The 24,221-nt window shown below is 33.1% G+C and overlaps 1 protein-coding gene, 1 long non-coding RNA gene and 1 pseudogene across 5 annotated transcripts in view; 1 reads left to right on the top strand and 2 right to left on the bottom strand.

The window, feature by feature from the left end:
- The window catches only part of LOC147829648 (uncharacterized), an 81,011-nt gene that overhangs the window by 45,301 nt on the left and 11,489 nt on the right, over window positions 1–24,221 (top strand). The gene's annotated exons all lie outside the window — the stretch shown is intronic.
- The window catches only part of Vwde (von Willebrand factor D and EGF domains), a 64,999-nt gene that overhangs the window by 30,021 nt on the left and 10,757 nt on the right, over window positions 1–24,221 (bottom strand). For all 4 annotated transcript variants that reach the window (XM_087204664.1, XM_087204663.1, XM_087204665.1 and 1 more), the window contains exons 6-17: window positions 23,979–24,068; window positions 21,995–22,139; window positions 19,087–19,304; window positions 18,786–18,859; window positions 16,298–16,568; window positions 14,065–14,273; window positions 12,961–13,925; window positions 10,547–10,683; window positions 7,275–7,430; window positions 3,599–3,713; window positions 2,023–2,273; window positions 940–1,159 (exon numbers count right to left, since the gene is read on the bottom strand). In XM_087204664.1, the coding sequence (XP_087060790.1) occupies window positions 940–1,159; window positions 2,023–2,273; window positions 3,599–3,713; window positions 7,275–7,430; window positions 10,547–10,683; window positions 12,961–13,925; window positions 14,065–14,273; window positions 16,298–16,568; window positions 18,786–18,859; window positions 19,087–19,304; window positions 21,995–22,139; window positions 23,979–24,068 (2,851 nt within the window). The remainder of the gene's footprint in view (window positions 1–939; window positions 1,160–2,022; window positions 2,274–3,598; window positions 3,714–7,274; window positions 7,431–10,546; window positions 10,684–12,960; window positions 13,926–14,064; window positions 14,274–16,297; window positions 16,569–18,785; window positions 18,860–19,086; window positions 19,305–21,994; window positions 22,140–23,978; window positions 24,069–24,221) is intronic.
- Window positions 12,763–12,884, bottom strand: LOC147829649 (U4 spliceosomal RNA; annotated as a pseudogene).

Here is a 24,221-nt window from a genome sequence, read left to right as displayed (position 1 = left end):
ATCCATGAAGCAACCAACATTTAAATTCATTCAAATGCTGTCTGCAATAATGTAGAAAAGTCATTTATCAAATACTAAAATATTCATTTAAATCTGGTAAAGAAAATGAAATACTCTCCTTTATTCTAATGTTAACATACATATTTTCAAGAAAAATATCAGCTCAACAGGTGCATATTTAGTATTTACACCTATATAACTTAAAAATATTCATAAGAGTTTTTAAAAGACTTGGGAAATTAAAGGTTGTCAAAACTGGAGTTATACACATATTCCTGGAATTAGATATTTTAGGATAATTAATGAGTTAGTGCATATGGTAGCACTTCATTTTATTTCAACTCTAATGTATATGTGTGTATGTGTGTGTTGTGTATATTATGTATATGTGCATGTGTTATGTGTGTGTGTTATGTATATGTGTGTATGTGGCATGAGGACTGAACCCAGAGCCATGAGCTTGCTAGGAAAGAGCTCAACCATGGGGCTTCATCCCTAACCCTTCAACTATGATTTATACCATGATATTTCTAACTCAGTGAATTATCAATAAAACTTCTCTTAAATGATAAGTTTTGTATTTCTGCTGGTATATTTCCTTATTTTTCAGTATTATTTTACAACAATAATACATTTCAATATATTTTACCTATTAAATATAGGAACAAATGTTTGTAAAACTCCAATTCATGGTCTTGTTTGCTATTAGTGTTACAAAAATGGGCAAAATTGAAAAAGTATAAGTAAGCAATTCACAAAAAATTGAAAACCCTAAGATGCAAATAGCACATTTACTGTGGCTATTAGATTATGTAAAGATATATATTAAAATCTTTAGGCCACATATTTGCTTGAGTGATCTGTAGATAAATGCTTCAGGGAACTTCCCTTTCCAATCCATTCATATTTTACTTTAGTTCATGAAAAACCAGAACTTACCTTTGAGCTCAGGTGAACAGTCACAGAAATAGCTGTTCAAGCTTCTAGTACATCTGCCAAGGCCACAAGGGTTTGGTTGGCACACATTGACAACCACTTCACAAAGACCACCATGGAATCCAGGCAAGCAGACACACAGGTAAGCTCCACTCCCCGGAGGGAATTTTCTGTCAGGCACACATGATCCAGCATTCAGGCAATCACAAGACTTCACAGTCACCTACAAAAGAAAAAGAGTAAATGTTCTATTTTGAAATAAAATTATCATCAGTGTATACCCTAGAAATTATGACAGGCATGTATGCTTAAGAACAAGTGTGATCAAATTGCATATCTTTGTAAAATATATATTGTATATAAAATGGTGGTTAAAATGATTTAATAAGGAAATCATGCCCACTTTCATGAATAGCCAAAGTATACATGCTAGGATAATTTTTTAAAGGAATGTTCCAAGTTGATCAAGTTAGAAAATGCAAGCAGAATACTTGCAGAAAAACATCCAAGAGGGAAGCGTTCATCCAGGTTACCCCCAAATCTAGAGAGCGATGATGACTTGAGGTGCCTGGCTATCAGGTCAATAGGACAAATTGCCTTACATAGTATTGTGAAAGCTCTCCCCACTTCCAGTGAATACAGCATATAAAAAGGTTTATAAATATTCAGAGCATATGAATGGAATAATAAAAAGTGTCAGTAAAGAAACTATAGTTGTCAATTTGTTATTTTGAGTCTTATATCCAAAATTTTGATTCTAATTCAACATCTGAGATTCTTCTACTTGAAGGCAAAAGGTATAATAATCGATCTCATATTAGTGGCAGGTCATTCATGAAGAAAAAATGGATGAGTTCTTTACTCTGTCATTATTAAGTGCAGAATAAAACTGTAGATTATTACTTTAGTTCCATGCTTCTGGATTGGGAAATTTTCTATTTTTACAAAGAATGATCAGATGTGCAATGTTTAGTAATTCATCTCTCTTTGCAATTAAGAATACGCTTTGTGTTTAAGAATTAATATACAGTTGAGACTATTGTTAAAGGATCCAATGGCACTTATGTATGTAATTAGAATTCTGACCTCAACTGTGACTTTAGTTTCCGCATCACAGTCATCATTGAGGTGTAGAGTGAATCGCTGCGGAGCTTTCAAATCTGCTTTCCATGTAAGTAATCCTGCAGAGGAGATATGTGCTCCTTCTGGACCAGATTCCAATGTAAAACGAACTTCAGAGCCTTCTGGGTCCAAGGCCATGAACTGGTACTCAAAGTTTTCTCCATAAAATGTCTGTAATTTGTCTTGTGATGTTTGCATCAAAGGGGGTTGGTTATCTGTAGCAGAGAAATCATATACCCTTGTATATGTGTAGAAAAGGAAAGAAGTGTGATTCTGAAAGTTGAGAGAAAGAAAGAGAGAGACAGAGAGAGAGGCAATTTGATAAAGGCTGAACTCTGGCAATGTTTCTATTAGCTGCTTTCATTTTATTTAACATTCTGAATAAACTTGATTTCATTCTAAGAAATTTAAAAGTAACTGACAATTGCAGACTTCAAGCTTTGCTATGAAAGTGTGACAACAGCATGAAATATAGAAATACATTTGCACTGCCCAGACTGAATGCCATCTCCTGTTTTTCTTGTCTCTTGCACTATATTTTTCCTCAAATTCCCATTGTCCTTCAACAATATTCCATGCATCTTGTACCTAAGTAGTGAATCATCTGGCAAATAATCTAACACAATAATGAAAAATGCACATACAGTGACATGTATAATAGTATAAGAAAGCACTGTATAAATGTAGGTTTCATTACTCTCTGAGACAAAATTACATGAGGCTATAAATATGTCCTGTGTTGTATCTAATAATAATTGTTCACATCCTAAGGAAAGAGAACCTTGGACATTCAGTTGGAATCATATTCAGCTGTATTCAGGAAAGTTATATGGTATGTGACCTCATTTTAGGATATTGTTTGTGTGGAACAAAGAATCTTAAAATTATCTGTACCCAATATTATACTCACAGTATCACAGAATAGTAGTGTTGGAAGGCAATTTATAGATTGATTCCAGACATTTTATTTAACAAATGATGAATCCATTTTCTTTGTAGCATAAATGATTAAATACCCTGTCATAAAACTCAATAAAGGTAAGGCTAAGAATAGGAAATTGTGTATAACTGAATTAAGCATCCTTACTTCTTCTATTAATAATTCACATTTGCCTTCCTTACCAAATATTAAAATGAATATTTCATAGCCTAGTATAGTATGATCATAAAATCCTATACAGTTATGGGTCACTTAATGATGAAGATAAGTTTTGAGAAACGTGTTGTTAGGCAATTATGTCATCATAGCATGTACTTAAACTAAAACACCTATGACTTTACTAGGTGATGGTCTTATGAACCCATCATTGTATATGCAGCCTGTTGTTGAGCAATATATCATTATGCTAGGCATGAGTATCTATAAAAGAATATTTTCATTTTACATTTTCTTATAGTAAAGTAAATTATGATATTAGGAGAGATGCTAAATTAATATAGTGTTCGTCCATTTTAAACACATTTATATAACTCCTGGTTAAAACAATCACTTTCAAACTATATTACAGAGGAAATATTTGAGTAAATAAAAATAACTTACTTTCTAAATATGACCAAGTAAATTTTGAGATTTTGGGTCTACAAATCAAACAAGGACTGTTAAGTTTTTTATCCCCTTCAGGGTAGCAGACTCCATTGATAATGCAACCATTTTCCTAACAGAAAATGTTTGAAAAGGAAAACATTAATAAAGATAAGCTATAGTTAGTATATATAAAAAGTGCACATAAAATGCAGCATATATATTCACGATTATAATGAATGTATATAACTGTTTTAAGGAATATTTTATCATAAATGCAAGTTAGAGAAGAAATTATTTTCTGTATGTGTAAATACCTATTGAACTGATCAATTCAGAGGAATAAAAATATTCATGTAAGTTGTATCTCTGTAGAAAATCATAGCTCATGGCTTATAAATAAGAAGAGAAAAAGCTCTCACTTCCTTTTTATTGCTAAACTAATACAAGGAATGCTTGATTAATAAATAAATAAGATTGGATGTAGTGGCACATCCCTGTAATCCCAGCTACTGAAAGAGAAAAGGCAGGAGGATCTTGAGTTCAATGCCTGCCTTGGCAACATAGTGAGACCCTGACTAAAAAAACCCTAAAAACTAAAACTAAAAAATAAAGAAAAAGATAAAAAAATTAAAATTGACACTTCTTCCTGCATGTCTTCAAACTTATATTAGTTTGTAGTTAACTTCCTTTTCCCTAATTGTGCATTTATTTTCTGTGACGGCAGCAAGGTAGACCAGATCCATTGCATATTTATCCACACTTGACAATAAATATCATTACAAAAGTAGTTGAAGAAGATGCTGACACATATGGGATGAACATTAAATGTAGCAATAGTTCTAACTTGGGAAGAAGATCAGAAATTATTTGAGAACTATAATCTCTACTCACTTTACAAAATCTCCTTTTATATCATTTATAATATTGTACAAAAATAGGAAAGAAGAGTTCCAAGAGAATAAGACAACCTTGAATAAAACATTTCTAAAATACTTATGGGCATGTGGATGTTTGCATCACAGGGGGTTGGTCTCATATCACAGGGGGTTGAAATCATATACCCTTGTATATGTGTAGAAAAGGAAAGAAGTGTGATTCTGAAAGTTCCCAGAGAGACAGAGAGACAGACAGAGAGAGAGAGAGAGAGAGAGAGAGAGAGAGAGAGACAGGCAATTTGATAAAGGCTGAATCTGGCAATGTTTTTATTAGCTGCTTTCATTTTATTTAACATTCTGAATAAACTTGATTCCATTCTAAGAAATGTAAAAGTAACTGACAAATGCAGACTTGAAATGTTTGTAGAAATGAAATGGAAATGTTTCTGGAAATGAAATGTTTGTAGAAAAATAAAAATCAAATAACTTTTCAAGAACCAAAATTTCCTATTGACAGAAACAGCAACTAATCTCAAGAAAAACAAGATTTAAAACTTAGAAAGATACAATACTTTTAAATCTCATTTATATATATTTTATTTGTAGACTTCTTACTTTTTAAGCATTATATTAAATCCATAATATCTGTTAAATCAGTAATTCACATTAAGGAAGCCCTGTGAATAAGCCCCGTAGACTGGATATAGAAATGAAGGTGTATCTTAAAAGAATTATGCTTAAAATGTGTTATTGATCTATAGACAATAGTGGACATTTGCAAGATCCAAAGAATTCACTTTCAGAAAACTGTAAAAGTGCTAGCTTTATACATTTTACAAACTGTACTCAAGGGCATGCCATTTGCCTTGAAAAGGACTAGGTGTTATGGTTTAGATGAAAAATGTCCTCCAAAAGTCTCATATTCAGTGGTGTGGATTTTAAAGGTGATTAGATCATGGGGACATTATATTCATCAATGGATTAATCCATTATTGATTTCATAGCTGACTGTGGAGTTTGGAGGTGAGGCCTGGTCAGAAGAGGTGGGTTACTGGGCACATGACCTGGAAGGGTATATCTCTGGTCCTGGATTCTCCCTTCTTTTTCAGCTTTCTGGCCACCAGGTGGTAAACAGCTATTCTCTTCGATATCATTTTGTCACATTATTTCTGCTTTAGAGCCAGCTGAACATGGACTGAATCCATTGAAACTGTGAGCCAAAATAAACCTCTCCTTTAACTTGCATGTGTTGAGTGACATTGTCCCAGTGACAGAAAAGTGACTAATACAAAAAATTGGTGACAGAAATGAGGTCATTGCTGTAACTATACCTGACCTTGTAGTTCAAAACCCTTTTGAACTGGCTTGCAGAAAGAGTTTAAAAAAGTTTGGAGATACAGGTTAGAGAAGTTCTAGAATGTTTTGAGGAGTCTTTGTTGTGAAATATTGGTTAGAACTTAGAGAAGAACAGAATGCTGACAGGAATGGGGATGGTAAAGATCAAGCTTAGGAAGCTTCAAATAGTCAGGTGTGTCAGGATCTGGCAGAAAATTTGCCCATATTTTGCGCATGTCCTGAGACTTTTTTACGAGACAGTTATTAAGGGAAGTGAACAAATTAATATGGCAGAGAAACTTTCAAAGTGGCCTAATTTTCAGTCTCTTGCATGGGTACTGCTGGCTGCTAGTAGCCAGATCTACACTAAAAATCAGAAGCAAGGAGCAGAGACAAATGATTTGAAAAGTCTGCAGTTTAGCCATAAAGAAGGGCCTAAAAATTTGTGACAAAGCAGAACATGGTTACTACAAAAGATTATTATTAAAAAGAAGTCAAGTATTTTGTACAGGAATAAGAAGGAAGGTTCCTTGAGAGCATCTCAGAAATCACCAAATCCCCACCCATTGCAGGTTCAAAATGCAAAACTATAAATCTTTCATAGTAGAAGATAATCTCTGGGCTGCCTGCTCATTCAGATCCACCCAGGGATGTGCATTACGGAGTTCAGTCATTTAGGCATTCAGAGACTGCTGCAGCCATAGTCCAAGAAGGCCCATCTACTGCTTAAGCTCGTAGCTGACCTTGGAGTCATTCATGTGGTGCTGTTTATTTAGGCATGCAGAATGAAAGAGTTACGGGCTTATAGAAGCTTCCAGTCAGATTTCATAAGAAGGCCTAGGAGACCAGACAAAAATGCGTGAAAAGGTCATAGTCCTGTCCAGGAAACCATGAGTGGGCAGTGTGTAAAGCTGTGAGAGTGAGGCCAAAGGCACAGTGGAAACCAAGGAAGTTGGAGATGCTAGGAACATGGAATGTCTGCTGAGGAAAGCTGATGGAAGTCAGCAGAGCCAGCTCAACAGCACAGGAAATGAAAATATCTATGATGCCAATGTGAAAGGAAGTGGAAAGATACATACTTTTACTGTACATGAATCATTTTCATAGAGACCACAATCTTGACAAGCACCATCATATATGATCATTGTTTTGGGATTACTGAATTTATAACCATCATTAGATATCTGTAAGAATAAGTCAGACACAAAAAGTTAAGTATCACATGGTTTCTCTAATGGGCAGGGGGTAAAAGGATTAAAAATGATGAAGATATGTATTACACATGTACCAATTCTCCAGAAAGACCATGATTATTCTGTATTGCAAATATACACTAATATAAAAGATGAAAAATAAAGCTAGAAAAAAAGATGTACTTCTACAGTAAGATAGTCTGTTCTAAATATAGCCTCATAAATTTATTATGAAATTTTATATACAGATATTTACTTTGTTTATAAATATACCTTTTATTATTTTACCTTTAGTTGCCACTTTGCAATTGGCTTCACACCTATTGGATCAAGGCTATCAGACTGCTGGAAACTAGTGGGCAGCTGACAATCAACAGTTCCGTTATTTTGAAAAACTGCCTGTGCATAGACAGGTTCTCCAAGCACCCATTTACTGCCATTATACTGTAAGAATAATGAGAAAGCAATTACCTTCTGTAAATTATCGAAATATTTTGCTAGTCAGTTACATAAATATATAAATATAAATGTTAATATACATACTTAATATAATGGAATAAGAAAATAAAAGTCATACTGAGAGTGAATTTTATTCACAATAATCAAAAGAGTATATATCTTAATTTGACATAAATCACTTCTAACAAACCATACATTTTCTACGTATTCAAATCAAAGAAGTAACCTATATTGGCCATATATAATGGATCACTGTGCAAGGACTTTTGGAGCAAGAAGAAACACTTGACTATGTAATAAACACACACTGAATGGACTCTAGGGTTGGGCTATAGAAAAGTCTGGAATACTATGGGATGGCAGAAAATTAAATTGTACAAGAAATTATGAAGGCCTATTAAAAAGACAGGAGAACCAACTTGAAGATGCTCCCACTGTTCAAAGTGGGGATAATTTGAGCAAAATAAATAATAATGAAATTCAATTATATTTCATAAAGTAAGTATCTACTAGTCCATACTGACACAAATGGATAAATGAATGCATAAGAAGGGAACAAGAAACATTTATTTCTTGCAGTAGAATTCCAAATGACATATGTCATATGTAGTAATATAGACCCTGTCTCACAAAAACAAAACAAAAAAGTAATATATGTAGAATGATGGAGATAGAAAATCATATTGGTAAATTTCACAATAATTATTACAAGGAACTATAATTTTAGTTTGTTGCTAAAATTAGAAAATAAAGGAAGTAGAAGTCATACATTTGTGTTATCTAAAAGTTTCTTGTCGCAACATATGTATTAACTCCAAAAAAAAATAGGAAAATCTTTCACATGGAGATAAGTGGAAAATTTTAAGTGACCAAAACTCATGTCAACAGCAAGGAGTTATATTGTATCACCTGAGAATGGCATAACCTCAATCTAATCAGAAGAAAGGAACATTCCACAAAATATCTGACTGGCACTCTTTGAAAGTGGTAAATTCATGAAAGACAAAGAAAGACTGAGAACTGTCACAATTTGAAGAAGATTGGGGAAAAAAAGACATGACACAATAAAATGCAATAGAAAATCTTAGATTGGTTCCAGAATCAGAAAAAGGACCATTTTTTGAATGACTAGCAGACTTTGAACTAGGTCTCTGTATTATTTCATAGCATTGCATTAATGTGAACATTGTGTGGCCTAAATAATTGTTTTTTCTGCAAGTCTCAAATTTCCTCAAAATAAATGTTTTACAGAATTACTTCATAAAATGGAAAGTTGTAAAGGGCTTTGCACAGTCTAGTTTTTTAGAAGCTAGATTTTAAAGAGAAACCTAATATTCAAAGGAAATTGACATTCCAAGAAAAAGTGAACAGAAGTCAACTCATGTTAACTGAACACATAACAAGGAAGACAGAAGAAAACATTAGGTTAGGAGAAAAGAAAGTACATTCCATACCACAAACAAAGTGCAAGGCTTTCTTCAGGTCCAAAGCTAGAGCAGAAGGGATCTTAAAATAGTGCCAAATTATAGAGGCTTGAGTCAAAGTGAACTAAAGGGTGAAAAAGCCAAAACCAAGCTCTGGAGAAGACTGGGGATAGGAGAGACTGTCTTAACTTAAGCACAATATAAAATAAATATAGTAATATGTCAGTTCATGAATGTTTTTTGCAAACAATAGAAAACAAAAGCATATGGCAAAGTTTTGCTGTTGTTCACAAACTTCATATCGGGTGACACACAGGACCATGCCATCTTCCCTACACAAACACAAATGCAGCCATGTTCCCCCAAATCGTAAAACACATTAAGTTCATAAACCAAGGTAACATTCTCCTCAATATGCATTCTAGGCTTAGTTTATGTCTTCCCATAGTTGTGTATAGTGTGTTAAAGAATTCCAGATTTTACTCTTTATCAGATGTTTGAAGAGAGAAGTAGAGTAAATAAAATGTTAGAACAAAATGTATTTTCTTAGAAAATATAAACCTATAAAATTTGCTCCTGGTAAATCATTTAATTGTAGTGTGATATCATATGATTTATTCTGCCAAGACTAAAAGAATACTTACTCTCCTGAGTTATCTTGAAATTATACATCCATCTTTTTATTGTGTCACATTATTTCATTGTGATTAAGTTATTCTATGGATTATTTAGAAAGGCTCTATCCATAATATATATATATATATAAAATACTATACTCACTGCACATAAATATATGATTAAAAACATACAAAAAGTATTTCCTACTGTAAATACTCAATCTCAGAATTACATTTAATTTCATCAACTTAAGCAGTAAGAAGAATGCTAAAATATGATTTTATATATATATAATTTTTTTTCTGGGGGGAGGGTTTGGTACCAGGGATTGAATTTGGGACCCTGCACTTGCCAGGCAGGTGGCAGAACCACTGAGCTAAATCCCTGGCCCTATGATTTTATATTTTAAGTTTAAGCTTACCCACATAAATTCTTTTTATATTCAAAGGGATTCCCTGGAAATAAAAATTCCAGTTGAATAAAGGAAATAAAGATGATTATACATATAATAAGCAAAAAAGATATAATTTGATATACTGATGTTTAAACTAAACGATCATTTCTGCTTTTACAACCTCAAGAAAGTAAAAGACAAATGGGGGAGGGGTATTTTCCCTCTGAAGTCCATAGTAAAGGAAATACAAAGGATGAGCATTTTTCTTCATTTTTTGTTTTGTAGAGGGAAATATTTATATTCCTGTATTCTATAGTTCACGCAGTATGTCTTAGATAAAAACAATCTTCATTCTTTGTTTTTTCATTTCAAAAAATATAGATGTCTCCTTATATCAAGCTCAATATTTTTTAGTCTTTTTTGACTGAAAATAGTGAGCTAATACTTCAATAAATATTAGGTAAAATAAAAAAGTTTATAAACAGGGAAGCTTTTAAGTTTAAGGAACTGAACCACTTTTTTCCATTTACTCTCTGTGGATATAGCATCCTTTGGAATTATGTTGCTAATTGATAGAACAAATTAATCCAAGATAAAATTAATCTGAATAACACATTAATTCAACTGTTTTAAGCAATCTGTCATGAAGTCTGTAATTAACATACCTTCTGTTTAGTAACTTCACATGTAATGGAAGGTGATTCTTTGAAGCCTTGACCAAAAACTTTCACCATCACACAATTGTATTTTTGCACATCACAGAAGCCAGCATTCTCAAGCTCTGTGATTTCAGGAGGGTTGTCTTTGGGAAAAATTGTGACAAAGAGGACATTTTTTAATTTCAGAAAAGAGCTGCACAAGTATTTTCAAGTTCCAAATTAAAAGTATATGTGAAATATATTTCAAGGTACTGTATATCCTAGGAATTATTCTGTTAAATGTTAAGAGTAATCTGGTATAAAAGAAGTGTGATCTTAACATTATATCAATAGCCATATCATTACAGGTATTACCCGTGCTTACATATACAAATTTCATTAATGTTTTAATAATATTTTATGTCAACTAAGGACAAGTATTAAGAAATAACTACTATAATGAAATAGGTTTTGGTTTTACCATTTCTATTTGTAGCACATAGATGGGTAATGATAAACATACTTTTACAATGAAATAGTTAATTAGTCCAATATATTAATATTTTTAAATTCTTAATTTAAGTTTTAGAAAAGTTTTCAAAATTTAAATATGCTGCTGTTCTAATGTTATGGATATTTTTGTGTATTATTGATTACTATCCTACAAGTTACCATATTTTTATATGTACCCCTCAATTATAGGAGAAAAAATTCTTATAGCAGTAAGAGTTAACTGACCTTCATATGATTTTTATTCTGTACCTGGACTTGGTAAGAGCATACATTGTCTCTATCTGCGAGTCCTGGTTGTTAACATAAATATGCACAGTTCATAAAATAATGACTTCTGGTGAAATCTAACTGAATATAACTATACTAGCAACAGGGTTCAAACAAAATCATAAGTCATGTGCATTCACAGCCCTAAAATTATGAACATCCTCATGTAGAAGTACATTCCTTCATATATTTAACAAACGTTTATTTAGCAATTTCTTTGCATGTAATGTTATTATAGGGGATATAGCAGCAAACAAACCACTCCCTGCCTTCATGTAACTTACAACCTAGCATACAAAAGTAAACAAATGAAAAAAAAAGAAATGTATCAGCAAGAGTTTCCAGGAATATTGAAAAAATTACAATAACTATAGGAAGGGATGTAAAAACTATGGGACTGTTATTTTGGATGGCTATGGGAGGGTATTCTTATAATATGATGCCTGAGCAGAGAGGTGAAGAACATCAGTCACGGAGACCTGTGGTAGAAAAACATTCCTGGGAGAGGCCATGGTAAAAACAAAAGTCCTAAGGAAGGAACAGGCCTAGAATGACAGCAAGCAGCCAGCATAGCTGGAAGCAGCGAGCTAGGGGGAAAATGGTAGATGGATTCACAGTGAGGGGGGATTCGGATTAGCTAGGATCTTCTAAGCCATGTAGGGATTATGGATTTTACTTGAAAAGAGCCATTCCAAAGGATTTAAGAAGTGGAGCAAACAACATGATCTGACTCACATTTCAAAGAGTTCATTTGGACTGCTTCTGCATGCAAAATAAGCTTTGGGAAAATCTGTGATGGTCCAAATGTGAGATAATGGCTTGGAGCAAAGGAAGAGATGAAATGCTTTGAAGCTAGAGCTGGACTTGGCACTAGCAAATTAAAATTGAGGCACAAACAAAAAATCACGAAAAGTCAAAAATGACTTCAAGTCTCCAACTTGAACAATTAGAGAAATGAAGTTTGTTTTTGCTAAGATAGAAGAGGTCATAGATGGAAAAGTATAGGATGGTGGTTGTGGAAGGGAAATCAAGCGTTATCTGCTTACTGGATAAAAGAACCAAATCAACATTTTAAAAAATTTTCTCACTCTAACTTATTGAGATAAAATGGTTTGTACTACATAGATGGGTTAGAGAAAATGATTTAGTGTAGAGAGCAACATAATATGAACACAGTGCTTAAAATATTCTAAGTTTGAGTTTTAGGGAAAAAATTATTTTCTAGATAGAAGGACCCATGGAAAAGAAAGGCCCTGAGGTTGAATGAACTTGGCATTTTCAAGGAACAGCACAGAGACCAAAGTGGTAGAGGTGGAGGTCAGGGTGACCTTAGCGGGGGATGAGCTCAGAAGGATTCTGTATGACAGATCCTGATGTACCTTATTGCCCATTACTAAGACTTCAGCTTTGGCCAATGGAACACATTTTGGAAATTATAAATGCATTAATCAATATAATTTGGGTTTCCCTAGATAATCTAATAAATTCTAAGATTCTAAAGCCAAAAAGGAAAGACATTTTCAATTAGCAATCATCACATCTCAGATAAACCTCATTGGCTATGATACTGCCACTGTGCAAAGCTAAGACATTTTCAAATTGTCTTATATGACATAATCAAATGTCATACACAGTATCAAAGCCAAACAGGCTTTGCTTACCATACAAATCACTGCAGTCATAGGAGCTAAAGCCTGGGAAGCATGCACACCCCCACTCCATACACTCTCCATGGCTACTGCATAAATTGGGGCATTTTAATACCAGGAGAATGTCTTCAATTGACTTGCCATATTTTTCTGTGTTATATTTCCCCTCTTCCAAAACCTTCCTTTCACATTCATTTTCTAAAAGGGCCAAACTTGCTTTGGCCCAGCTAACATCATCTTTCAACAGAACATCCTTAACACACATATCGATGACATTGTTTATTCTCTTGCCAAGAAAGGCAAGACAGAGTTTTCCAAGGCTAGAGTTGGCTAGAGTCTGCTCACAGAGAGCCAAGGTGCTGTGCTTGGTAAGACCAGAAGGTGTGGGCCATGAAGCGACAAATTCTTGGTAGACATCTTCAGCATGGTCTTCAGGGAAAAAGTAAGTAAACTCTTCGAGGTTGGTTTGGCTGAGACTTTGGAAAGCAGACAAAGGAGGAAATGCATTAACGTTTTGCCGTTGCCAGCTCTTCTGTCGATTCCACCTTGTTTCTTGGCTGTGGCCAGACTCATCCCGTGTTTGCTTCTCACTGTCCAAATATTTTGATGCATCCTGCTTTTCATTCTCAGGATACTGTAAATTTAAGTCCAGTTTGGTTAGGTTTGTATATTTCTTTTCTTGCAGTAAGAAATTCAAATTATTTTCTTCTCCAGATGTATTCTTTCTTATTCCTTTGATAAGAATTTTAGAATTAATATATTCTGAAGTGACATCTAGTTCTGGTATCAAAGAAGAGAATCTGACATGTTTGATGTCTTTGCAACCTGAAGCAGTTTCTGATTGAGAAACACTGTGCAGATGATTAGAAAATCGATAATCTGAGGTGGTCTCCAGTGAGCAGCTACAGTAGGATGGTTTTGCAGGCAATGTCAGAGAAATTGGTGTTGTGTCAAACATGCTTTTCCCTGGCAAAATTCTTCTCGATGGAAAACAGAAAAGACTAATTATTTGAACAAGAACATTTATTCCCCAGTAAAATATTTTTAAAAAGCATAGAATTACCACCCATTTAAGTTTTATTAATGCGATCACAAATAAAATTGTTTATTTCTTACCTCCATTCATTAATAAATGCAACAAAATTATTAAAATTTTTATCAATTTTGATCCCATTTCTGTCATGGAAATCATTTTCTGGATTTTCATCAAAGGTACCACAAAGGCCCAAAGTGTTTTGGTAATCTAAACTAGGGGCTCTGATTGTTAAACTCATGCCCCATTCACTAAGGTCGGCACGAATAAATGCTCCAGAAGAAAACCAAATCTGAAACATAGAAGTAATCAAGAGAGAAAAAAAGATGTTGAATCAATATTCAATATGGGTCAAGAAAAGAAATTTTATTTAAGAAATAAGTAATTACACTGAGTTATTCCTTCCATACAGTGACTAAAATACTGATTTCTTTTAGATGACAACTTTTGCTAATGCTACACTCAAAGTAATAGATTTTTGTGTTTGCAGATTTGAAATTTGAGCTCCACATTGATCTTTTTATTGAGATATATTATTTGCAACTCTTTAAGTAATTTAACTAAAATGTGATTTTATATAATGAAAGTTACAAATTTTAAAGTAAAGCTTACCAAGTCACATTTCTTACGGTAGTCACTTAATATGGCTCTTAACTACCAAGTAATTTATTTACACAGATTAAATATAATTCCAGGGGCATACATATAAGTATCCTCTTACTGCACATGGGCACATCAAATCAGAAGCCAAGTTATAACCAGAGGTTGCCTGGGAATTGGACCAAAAGGAGTTTATCGAATGATTCTAATAGCTTGTAGCATCCAACCACGAGCTACTTCTCTATACTGTGAGTGTCATCTGTCCCAGACCAATTACTTGGATGTATATGTGAAGGCACTATCTCTTTTAAAAGCCAATGAGGTTATACCTCCTGTGTTTTCTTCTCTAATTCATATTCTTCTTTAATATTTTAAAAATTTAACAGTAGCACTTTTTTCTTTATACAAGAATGGTTGTGTTCATTGCAGAAAATTAAGCATTACAGAAAATGGAAACAAACCTTACAAACCTCCTTAAAATAGCTAATTTTGTTGCAAATTCTTCAAACCCCTCTTGTATATTACACAAATATCTCTGCTTGTCTACAAGCACACTCCTACTCCATCATTTTCATGACTACAATGTGTTCTACACCAATTGTATTTAGAATTTTAGTTAAATCTAACTGATCACAGATTAATTGTAACTTTCCCCTCTCACAAGTAGAGATATAATGAGTTATTATTGGAGTTTTGTACATCCTGAATTACTTTATTAAAATAAATTTGCAGGACTAAACTTTTTTTGTTAAAATTACATACAAAGGTGGATTAAGATTATATATAATTTATATGGTCTCCAGAAAGACTTTCTTACTCTCTCCTCTTGCTAAAATTATATGAAAGATGTTTGATCTGTATTTATTTAGTTGAGTACTAATGAGGTCAATGTATTCATATTTTTGTTGATTATCTCTTTGTATATGTTTATCAGTATTCTTTGTGAATTGTGTTTTATATTATTTGCTCTTTATAAATGGAGTGCTGATTATACATGAGTATGAGAATTTTATATATTGACTATATAACTTATATGTAGTAAATATTTTCCTAATTCTTGATTTGCATTTTGCTTTTGATGATGGAATTCAGTTCCATAATGCTACATTCAGAAATTATTGTTCACCTTAATACATGTTATAAAAACATAACACTTGCTTTTTAATACTTTTGAAATTAAATTATATTTACTTGAAATTTAGCCTTTTGAAAGATGAGAGGAGGATGAACATCACCTTAAAGTACAAATAGCTCACATATATGAAATGTTATTTTTAAAAAATTAATCAATATATAATCTTGGGTAGCTCTCTTGACTTTCTATTCTCCTCCTACTTATCTATTTATCCCCAACCAATTTCTGAAGTAACAACACACTATTCATTTAGAAAGTTGGTTAGGTATTCCTGAATATTGAATTTTAATTTTCTGTCATACTTGTCTAATGTACTTTTTATTAGACACTGGCAAAAATATTTATATGAATAATCCAAAATTGTCATATTGAAATGTTAAGTAATGCAATTTATATTTGATAGTTTTATCTATATTGTGTCTACTTGTGTGTGGTAGGTGAAAAACACTTTAAGATCATAGATCATCTAAATGCTATTTTCTTGAAAAGACTAATATTGAAAAATGGTAGCTCCTAATTTAATGGAGATAAAAAGTTCCCCCAAAAGGAAAACTATTTTTAAATTAAAGAATCATACATACTGTGACTTTTCTTCCTAAGTAAGATTCACTTATCTTGATATTGCTGGATACATCTTGGCTCTTCACAAATAAATATGGTTGAGATGCATGTAGTTGACCATTGCACATATCAAAAGTAACTACAACACCTTCTTCTTTGGCAACAAACCCACAGTTACAGGACACAGGATAGTAAAGGCTTCCACAGTCCCACTGACGTACATGGATTTCAAAATCACGTGATATACTCTTATAAAGCACAAATGTTCCAGTCTTGAAATTATCATATATCCTATCATTAACAAAAGTCAATTGCATTAAGAGTTGGTACAAAATATCATAATAGTATATGATAAAGCCAAAAATTTGTATTAAATATATTTATAGGCATTCGATATATTTTGATGTTAGAGAAATGTAGATCACCAACCAGTTGGAGTCATGAGCATTTATTTGTAGACACTGGATGAAACAAAGTATTTATAAACATCTGTCAGTCTCTCTCACTACTTATCCCTTCCACCACTCCAGTTTGGCCATGCACCCTGGGAGGGAGGGCCTGCTGAATGTGTATGCACATGGTTGTTCCCTTCACCTTCTTCAAGTATTTGGCCAGATGTTACCCTCACTTGGTCACTTTCTATATCCATTTTATTTATTTGCTATTATTTTACTTTTGGGGTGGTACTGGGGAGTAAGTCTGGGACCTTTGCACTGAGCTGTGTCCCTCAGTCTTATTTTTATTTATTTGGGGATTTTTTGAGATATGGTCTTGCCAAGTTGTTACTTTACCTAGATTGGGCTAGAACTTCTGCTTCAGCCAACCAGAGTGGTAGGATTATAGTTGTGTGCCACTAAGCCTGGGTCCATTCTTTTTGATGTTTGTTTGTTTGTTTGTTTGTTGAGACAGGGTCTCGCTTTGCAGTACAGGCTGGTCTTGAGCTCACTATGTAGCCAAGGTTGGCCTCAAACTCGTGGCAATCCTCCCATGTCAGCCTCCCAAGTGCTAGGATTACAGATGTGTGGCACCATGCTCAGTTCCATTCTATTTTAATATACCAATGCCAAAAGGGGGGGGGGCAGGGATTTAGCTCAGTGGTTCTGGCACCTGCCTTGCAAGTGCAAAGTCCTGAGTTTGACCCCTGGTACCAAAAATAAAAACCTTTTTTCTTTTTCTTTCTTTTTTCTGGTACTGGGGATTGAACTCGGGTCTTTGAATGGTGAAACCACTGAGCTAAATCCCTGGCCCGATTAAAAGAAATTTTTAAAAAAGGTTGATCCCATTCTATTTTAATATAAATTACAAACTCTACTTCCAGCCTTTCCCCACTCCTGATTAACTTTTCTTCATGGCATGCATCTATCTCAGACATTCTATATATTTTATTTATTAATGGTGTTTATATCTCTCTTCACTTACTCAAAGGTCAGTTCCACAGGAGCAGGTAGAGTTTATCTATTTTGTTCACTGTCATATATCCAGCATTTAAAAGGTGGCATAATACATTGTGTTGAATTAAGTTGAATGAAATGCATCATGACTGTGCTTTCCTGAAGTTTTTCCACAAAAACGTTTTTAGTTTTGTTTTTCTGTTTGTTTGTTTGTTTGAGACAGGTCTGATTGTGTAGTTCAGGTTGGCTTTGAATTCCTGGTGATCCTCCTGCCTCTGCATCTCAAGTGCTGTGATTTCAAGCATGCACCAGCAGGCCCAGCCTCCACCAAAACTTTTAAGCCTTCAATTACAACTTTTCAATAGTTGGCTTAGATCTGTAGAGTGTCATTTTTATTGGAGGGTTTCTATACATATATACACCATATTGAATAATTTTACTGACAATGATCACATTATAATAAATTATATCTTACATCATAAATTAAATTTTCACTCAAAATGAGGTATCGTTTTCCCGTAGGACAACTAAATATTATGAATTCCCCTAGAATGGCATCATTAAGTTTAACTCTTACAATGCACTTATTAATAGCAGGATAGTTTTGATACTTTTTACCAACTATTCTTTAATTCCAGAGGCAAATAGCTAGACATTCATGATGGTTATAATAGTTTTCTCCCTGAGAACTCATCATGAATTAGCAGTGTTTAGTTTTTTAAATAATCTAATGTGTTAGTTTAATCATTCTGCCTAAACTTTAAAGATTATTTTATTATTATGTAGAAATGCAACATAGTAAATATTTTTACTACAAATAATGTAATCAATTTTGAAAAATAAACAATGGCCAAGCAAAAACAATTGTCTGCATTTTTCATAATCTTTACTTCTATAAATTCAGACTCACGATTATTTTATACTTTTACTAAGGACTAGATCTAAGGCAAAAAATATATTCATAAGTAGACTAGTAACTTGAAACTAGCCAGTAAGAGAGATACATGCTATTCTTTCTAATTTGTCAGTAAATAGAACTAAGAAATGATAAAATAGTATGCTGTTTAAAACAAAACAATATTGGAAACAAACAAAAAGTACTAAAAGAAAAACTTACCTTCCATCGAAGGTTATTATATGTGGGTCAGTAAATGAGTAACAGTAAGCAGTTGGGATATCCTTGACTCTGATCTTAAAAATAAAAATACTTCGGTAAATACAACCATCAGTTGTTATTTAGGGATACTAAATAGTTTGCAATTGCAATGAATTCTTGTTTTATCATTGTTTTGAAAACCAAGCATTTTAAACACTAAAGTAATTTACCAAATAATCTTAGATAAAATTGATGATATAATGATACAATATAAGTATCTGTTAAAGCTTAAATTATAAAGATCATTTTCTAATTTGTCAACCTGGACGCTGTCTGGAATGTAGCCATTCCACAGGAAATCCTCATTAACTATCGGTTGCACTATGATGTTTGTGACTCTGTCTCCATCTGGGAAAAAGTCTGGTACAGCAGTGTAGTTCACAAAAGTGTAACTACAGATTCCATTGGCACAGGGTGAGGTCTGGTGAAGGTCCACATGACAGGAAGACAGTGCCAAATTTAAGCCAAGGTGTTCTTTACCTGTTTGAATGAAAAAATATGTTGAAAATTTTCCTATGGGTATATATCCTAAGCAAAACATGTAATAGCTTTACTAACATCAAACATTGAACTAAAAGATTAGTCTTAAATTCTCTCTTCAAAAACATAGTTTTGATTTTTGTCCAAATTAAAACAAAGCTATGGAATCTACCTGATCTTAACATAAATGTATTTGCATATACATATACATACATATTATTTTTAATAAAGTTAAAAATTCACATACAGCTAGATAAAATTCAAAAGCAATAAATAACACAAAATAATGATAGAAAATGTTAAATACTTGACTTGATCAATACATAGTGCACACATGTATTGAAGCATCACACTGTACTCTATAAACATGCAAGAATTATGTGTTAAAATATTTTTTAAAATTTAACAAGAAAAAATCAGTAAATAAAAGTTAGCCTTGTTTCTATAAAAATCATAATTCAAAATACCGAGAAATATAGTTTGATTTTTTTTCTGGTAACAATTGGGCTTAGGGCTCAAATACTTCTTTAATATTTTTCAGGACATGTATTCCTGTTCCATCCATTGTTCAATGGTAGCAATGCATTTAATTATTTATATAGAGTTTATCATCTTGAAAATTGAAAATATGAAATAAAATGACCCTCAAACCAGTAGTAAACTATCTCCTTTTACTTTCCAAATGTTTCTGAACATATTCAAAATCCTGAGATGCTACCTCAGTTATGGAGCAAAGATTAATAAAATGAATTTGGAAAGGTAAAGCTAATACAAAATGAAAGAATTTTGAAATTTGTGTAACTAAACAAAAAGAACAGATTCCCCAAAAAACTGGACATAAAGGATGTATGTTTTCCTACATTAATGGTGACTACAAAGTCCTTCTGAGAACCAGGCAGGGAGAAAGAAATTTAAAATTTTCTATCTTCTTTTGCATGCAGATTTTAAGGTACAAAATTATAATGCTCAGATGTGGGCACATTGAACTAGATTCAAAATCCCTTAAAAACTGTTTCCGGTTACACACTTTCCCTAGAAATATAATATACTCTTCTCTCATACATATATAAACTAATGGAAATATCCAAAGTTTTAACCTTCTCCCTAAGGTGAATGTAGAATATTTCTGGTTTAGAAATAGTCCATGATATCATTTCCTGAATTTCCGGTATGAGGAACAAGTGTCTTCTCTTTAAGCTTGTAAAAAAGCAGCAGCGTATTTTCTGAAGAAATACACTGAGACACCAATTTTTTTCTCTATAAAAGCAAAGATTTAATAGAAGTACATTTAAAGAAGATACAATGAGGAATATCCAGAATGAAATCCAGAATTTTTTCTGTAAATAAAAAGAAAGCCTTTTTTAGCAGACAAAGAAAGAGAACAGGCAAACTCCTAAAATGTAGGAAATATATTCAGGGTCTCCATATGGACATAATTGACTTATTGAACAAATTCAGGGAATGATGCAAACATATTTTAAAGTATACTTGTAACTGAAGGAAATCATTATCTAATACAATTTTGGAATATATCGATAATATTATCTTCCTATTATCCGTATAAATTGTGCTAAGATTTGTATGATATTGTTTTCAGAGAAATCTTGAAGTATAACTTTTTTCAGAATCTGAGATCAGCGTAGAATTTCATATTTCTGAAGTGCAACTGAAAATAACTGTGTTGCTCATGGTGCTTCTGCAATGTGGGTAATTGGATTACATCTAAGCCTGTTTAAGTGCAAACTACCTTAGTGTGATGTCTCTAAATTCTCCTTTCTTGCTCCTTATCCATCTTTTAGTTCCCATGAACTGTATGTGGCCTTTTACTTCTCAGATTTAATTAGGTATAACATGAACATCAAGACCTAACTTGCTTTTGGTGTATTTCCTAAATAAATGTTATGATCTATAATGAAATGTCAGTGATACGTGAACAGAATTTTGATCACTCAAAAGTTCTATTTTAATCTATCTATCTGCCACTTGCTTTGAACATAGGCTTAAGGGTGTAAAGAACTCAGGCAACCCAACTACTGCTCTACCTTACTTGTCCTCTTATATTCTATCTTGTTCAATGAGAGGATTTTCATGCTTCCTATATGGCTGCAACAGTGATGTACATGTGGCCACGCATCATAACTCTATGAAGGTAATAATTTAAATAGAGAAATTATAAGACAAAAGGTCCCCAACATGAGCTTACATTAGAAAAAGAAGTGTGAAGAAAGTGTTATAAGATCCGTGTTTCATAAACTTGAATTTTTAGCATAATTTCTCACACCTTCTTTGAGGATGATTTGGAAAAATCTTAAAGAACAGTGTGTTCCTGTCTGAAAACAAAGCAAAGAGAAGAATAAGTAGGAAGGTAAGGAAAAGGGAGACGAAAAACAGGTAGAACAGGAAGAAAAGGAGGGAGAATAGAAATAAGACCATGAAAAGGAAGTTGTTCACTTTTAAAAAAAAAAAAATTATGCTTTGAGCTCAAGAAGCATAAATATAAATTGCTTTTTGATAGGTATCAGTTTGATGTACTAATATGATCAAATACTATAACCGGATGTAAACACACAACATAATTTACTATATGAGTACACGCCACAATTTATTATATGAGGAAATTTTTCTAGGGGAAAAAAGCATGTTTCCATTCAAAAATCTAATAATAAAATTAAATGAATTTAGTTTATTACCTTCATCAACAGTTTTCAGTTTTAATGAGATTTTGCATTCTTGATCAAATTTACTAAACTCAGAACAAACAATAGGAACTGTGCTCTCTATCCTCAGCTGATGTTCTTTCCCATCTTCTGATACAGTGCTCAATTCAGGTTGTAACTGATGTAAGAAAATAAAGAAGAGCAGTTTTGTTAAAATAGAATTTATTTCTAAAGGATAATTTTGAAAGCACATTTTCTCAGCAGCTCATCTTTTGCTAAATTAACTGGTAGTAACTTAAGCAAAATGTTTAACTAGACAAAACCAATGAAAACTAAACCAGATAAATATATAAGCAGCATGTAGAGTGCATGGAGCCACTACACTGCTCTGGATTTAGACACAAATTGGTTCCCCAAACATTTGGGCAAGGTCTAGCCTGCCTTAGTGATTCTAGTTCTGTGCAAGTTATTGGAAAATAGAGGAAATACAGATTCCTGCATTATTCCACATGTTAGCTAATGTTTGCTGACAAACCAATAAAAGAATCTGGTTATTTTGAGGGACTTATACACACCATCTTAATAAGAAATTTGGTTGTTTTAGTACATAAATCCAAGTATTGCTGTCACTTGTAAAATTTATATCTGGGCCTCTGCTTTCCACAGTTGGACCAACAAAGTATTGCTTAGGACTGTCCCTCTTCCAGTTCACCAGCCAATTTGTTTCAGAAGCAGGGATTTTTTTTTTTTAATGCACTATGCTAGCAAGTTTTGGCTAGCTCTTGAAACAGATGTTTCTCAATAGTGATTATTCTCTGTGTTAGCTTAATTAGAAACAGTTTCTGGGGGCTGCCCACTGGGCCTTGATGTTGTCTGCTGAGTGCTTAGCAATGTAGATCAAAAGATTCCTATGTTCCCAGGGTCTAAGGTCTGCTTTGCCTTAACTGTGGGTATGCTATTCCAACAGTCTAGTCCATTCTTCATTTCCCAATCCCCACTGTGTATGCATGGACTTTATCTAGAAATAGGTTTTATCTTGGTCCTAAGTCTTATTCTCATAATCTATCAATTTCCCCTTCTTGTCTTTTAAACATGAATGAGTCCAAGTCGAACTCCAGTTCTGTGAATAAGATCTCCCAGGTGCACGGTGCTTGCCAGATTTTACTCTTGATATTGTCATTGTCACACACCTTCCATCACTCTGATTCCCTGTCACCTCTGCTCACCTGTTAAAATAGCTCATTAACTCTTGGATCCTGGTGCTACAATGCAATTCACACAGCCCAGGTCTCCAAGGCAACTTTACTTCAGTCAGATCTCTATTTCCTGGCTTGATACCTCTCACCAAAAATGCACAATAACTAATAGTGATATGCTAATTTTTATTTACATGGTGGAATGAATTGTGAGAATAAAGCCTTTGTATTTTTTTGATTTTTTTTGTTATTTTTAAAAAACAAAACACATTTTTTAAAATGATGGCTTGAATTCTGAATTTTTTATTTTATTGATGATGCAAAAGCAATACTCAGTATTCAGTAGAAACTATACTTCAAATTCTGAATTTTGATCTTTTCCTTGGCCAGAGATATTATATTCCATTCGATATTCTCCCCTGATGCTGGGCAGGGCAGGAAACCACAGCTCTCGGAGAGTCATGTGATAACAAGTGTAAGTGAGCCATATTCTATAGTGTCCTATATTGCTAAGCTATTATAGTGCTAGGTAAGTTAAGTGTATTAAGTGCATTTGTGGCTTACACCATTTGCAACTTTTGATGAGTTTACTGGGAAGTAACTTTATCGTAAAACAAGAAGGATCTCTATACCCCAACTTGAGTTCATTAACAGGGGTTCTCAAACTTTGTTGTGCATTAGAATTATTAGGATTGCTCTTCAAAAATACAGACTCCTGAGTTTCAACTTTCTGATTCAGTTTGTGAAAAATCCAGGCCCATCATGGACAGAGCACAGTTTCAGGAGAATAATGTTTCTGATCCCTCCCCACTGCTACTTACCTTAATGCCTGCAAAAAATTCTCTGCTTTCACTAGCCAAACTCTGTACATGTGGTTTCTCCAAGAGAAAGACAGAAGCACTACAGAATATCTATGAATACAGTTAACAAACATTTAGCTATAAAATTATGTATAAATTGTTATCTTTAAATTCTTAATTTAATTAGAAGATACTGCCAAGAGATAAAAGAACTAAATAATTTAAATATTTGGCTGAAATTTTACAAACATTCCATCATTATAA

Source organism: Heterocephalus glaber, unplaced genomic scaffold (genome assembly GCF_053883595.1).
Source record: "Heterocephalus glaber isolate CG9 unplaced genomic scaffold, H.glaber_assembly_v1.0 deba00000546, whole genome shotgun sequence".
NCBI lineage: Eukaryota > Metazoa > Chordata > Mammalia > Rodentia > Bathyergidae > Heterocephalus > Heterocephalus glaber.
Note: the sequence above shows the minus strand (reverse complement) of the source record. Positions and strands in the feature narration are given on the sequence as shown.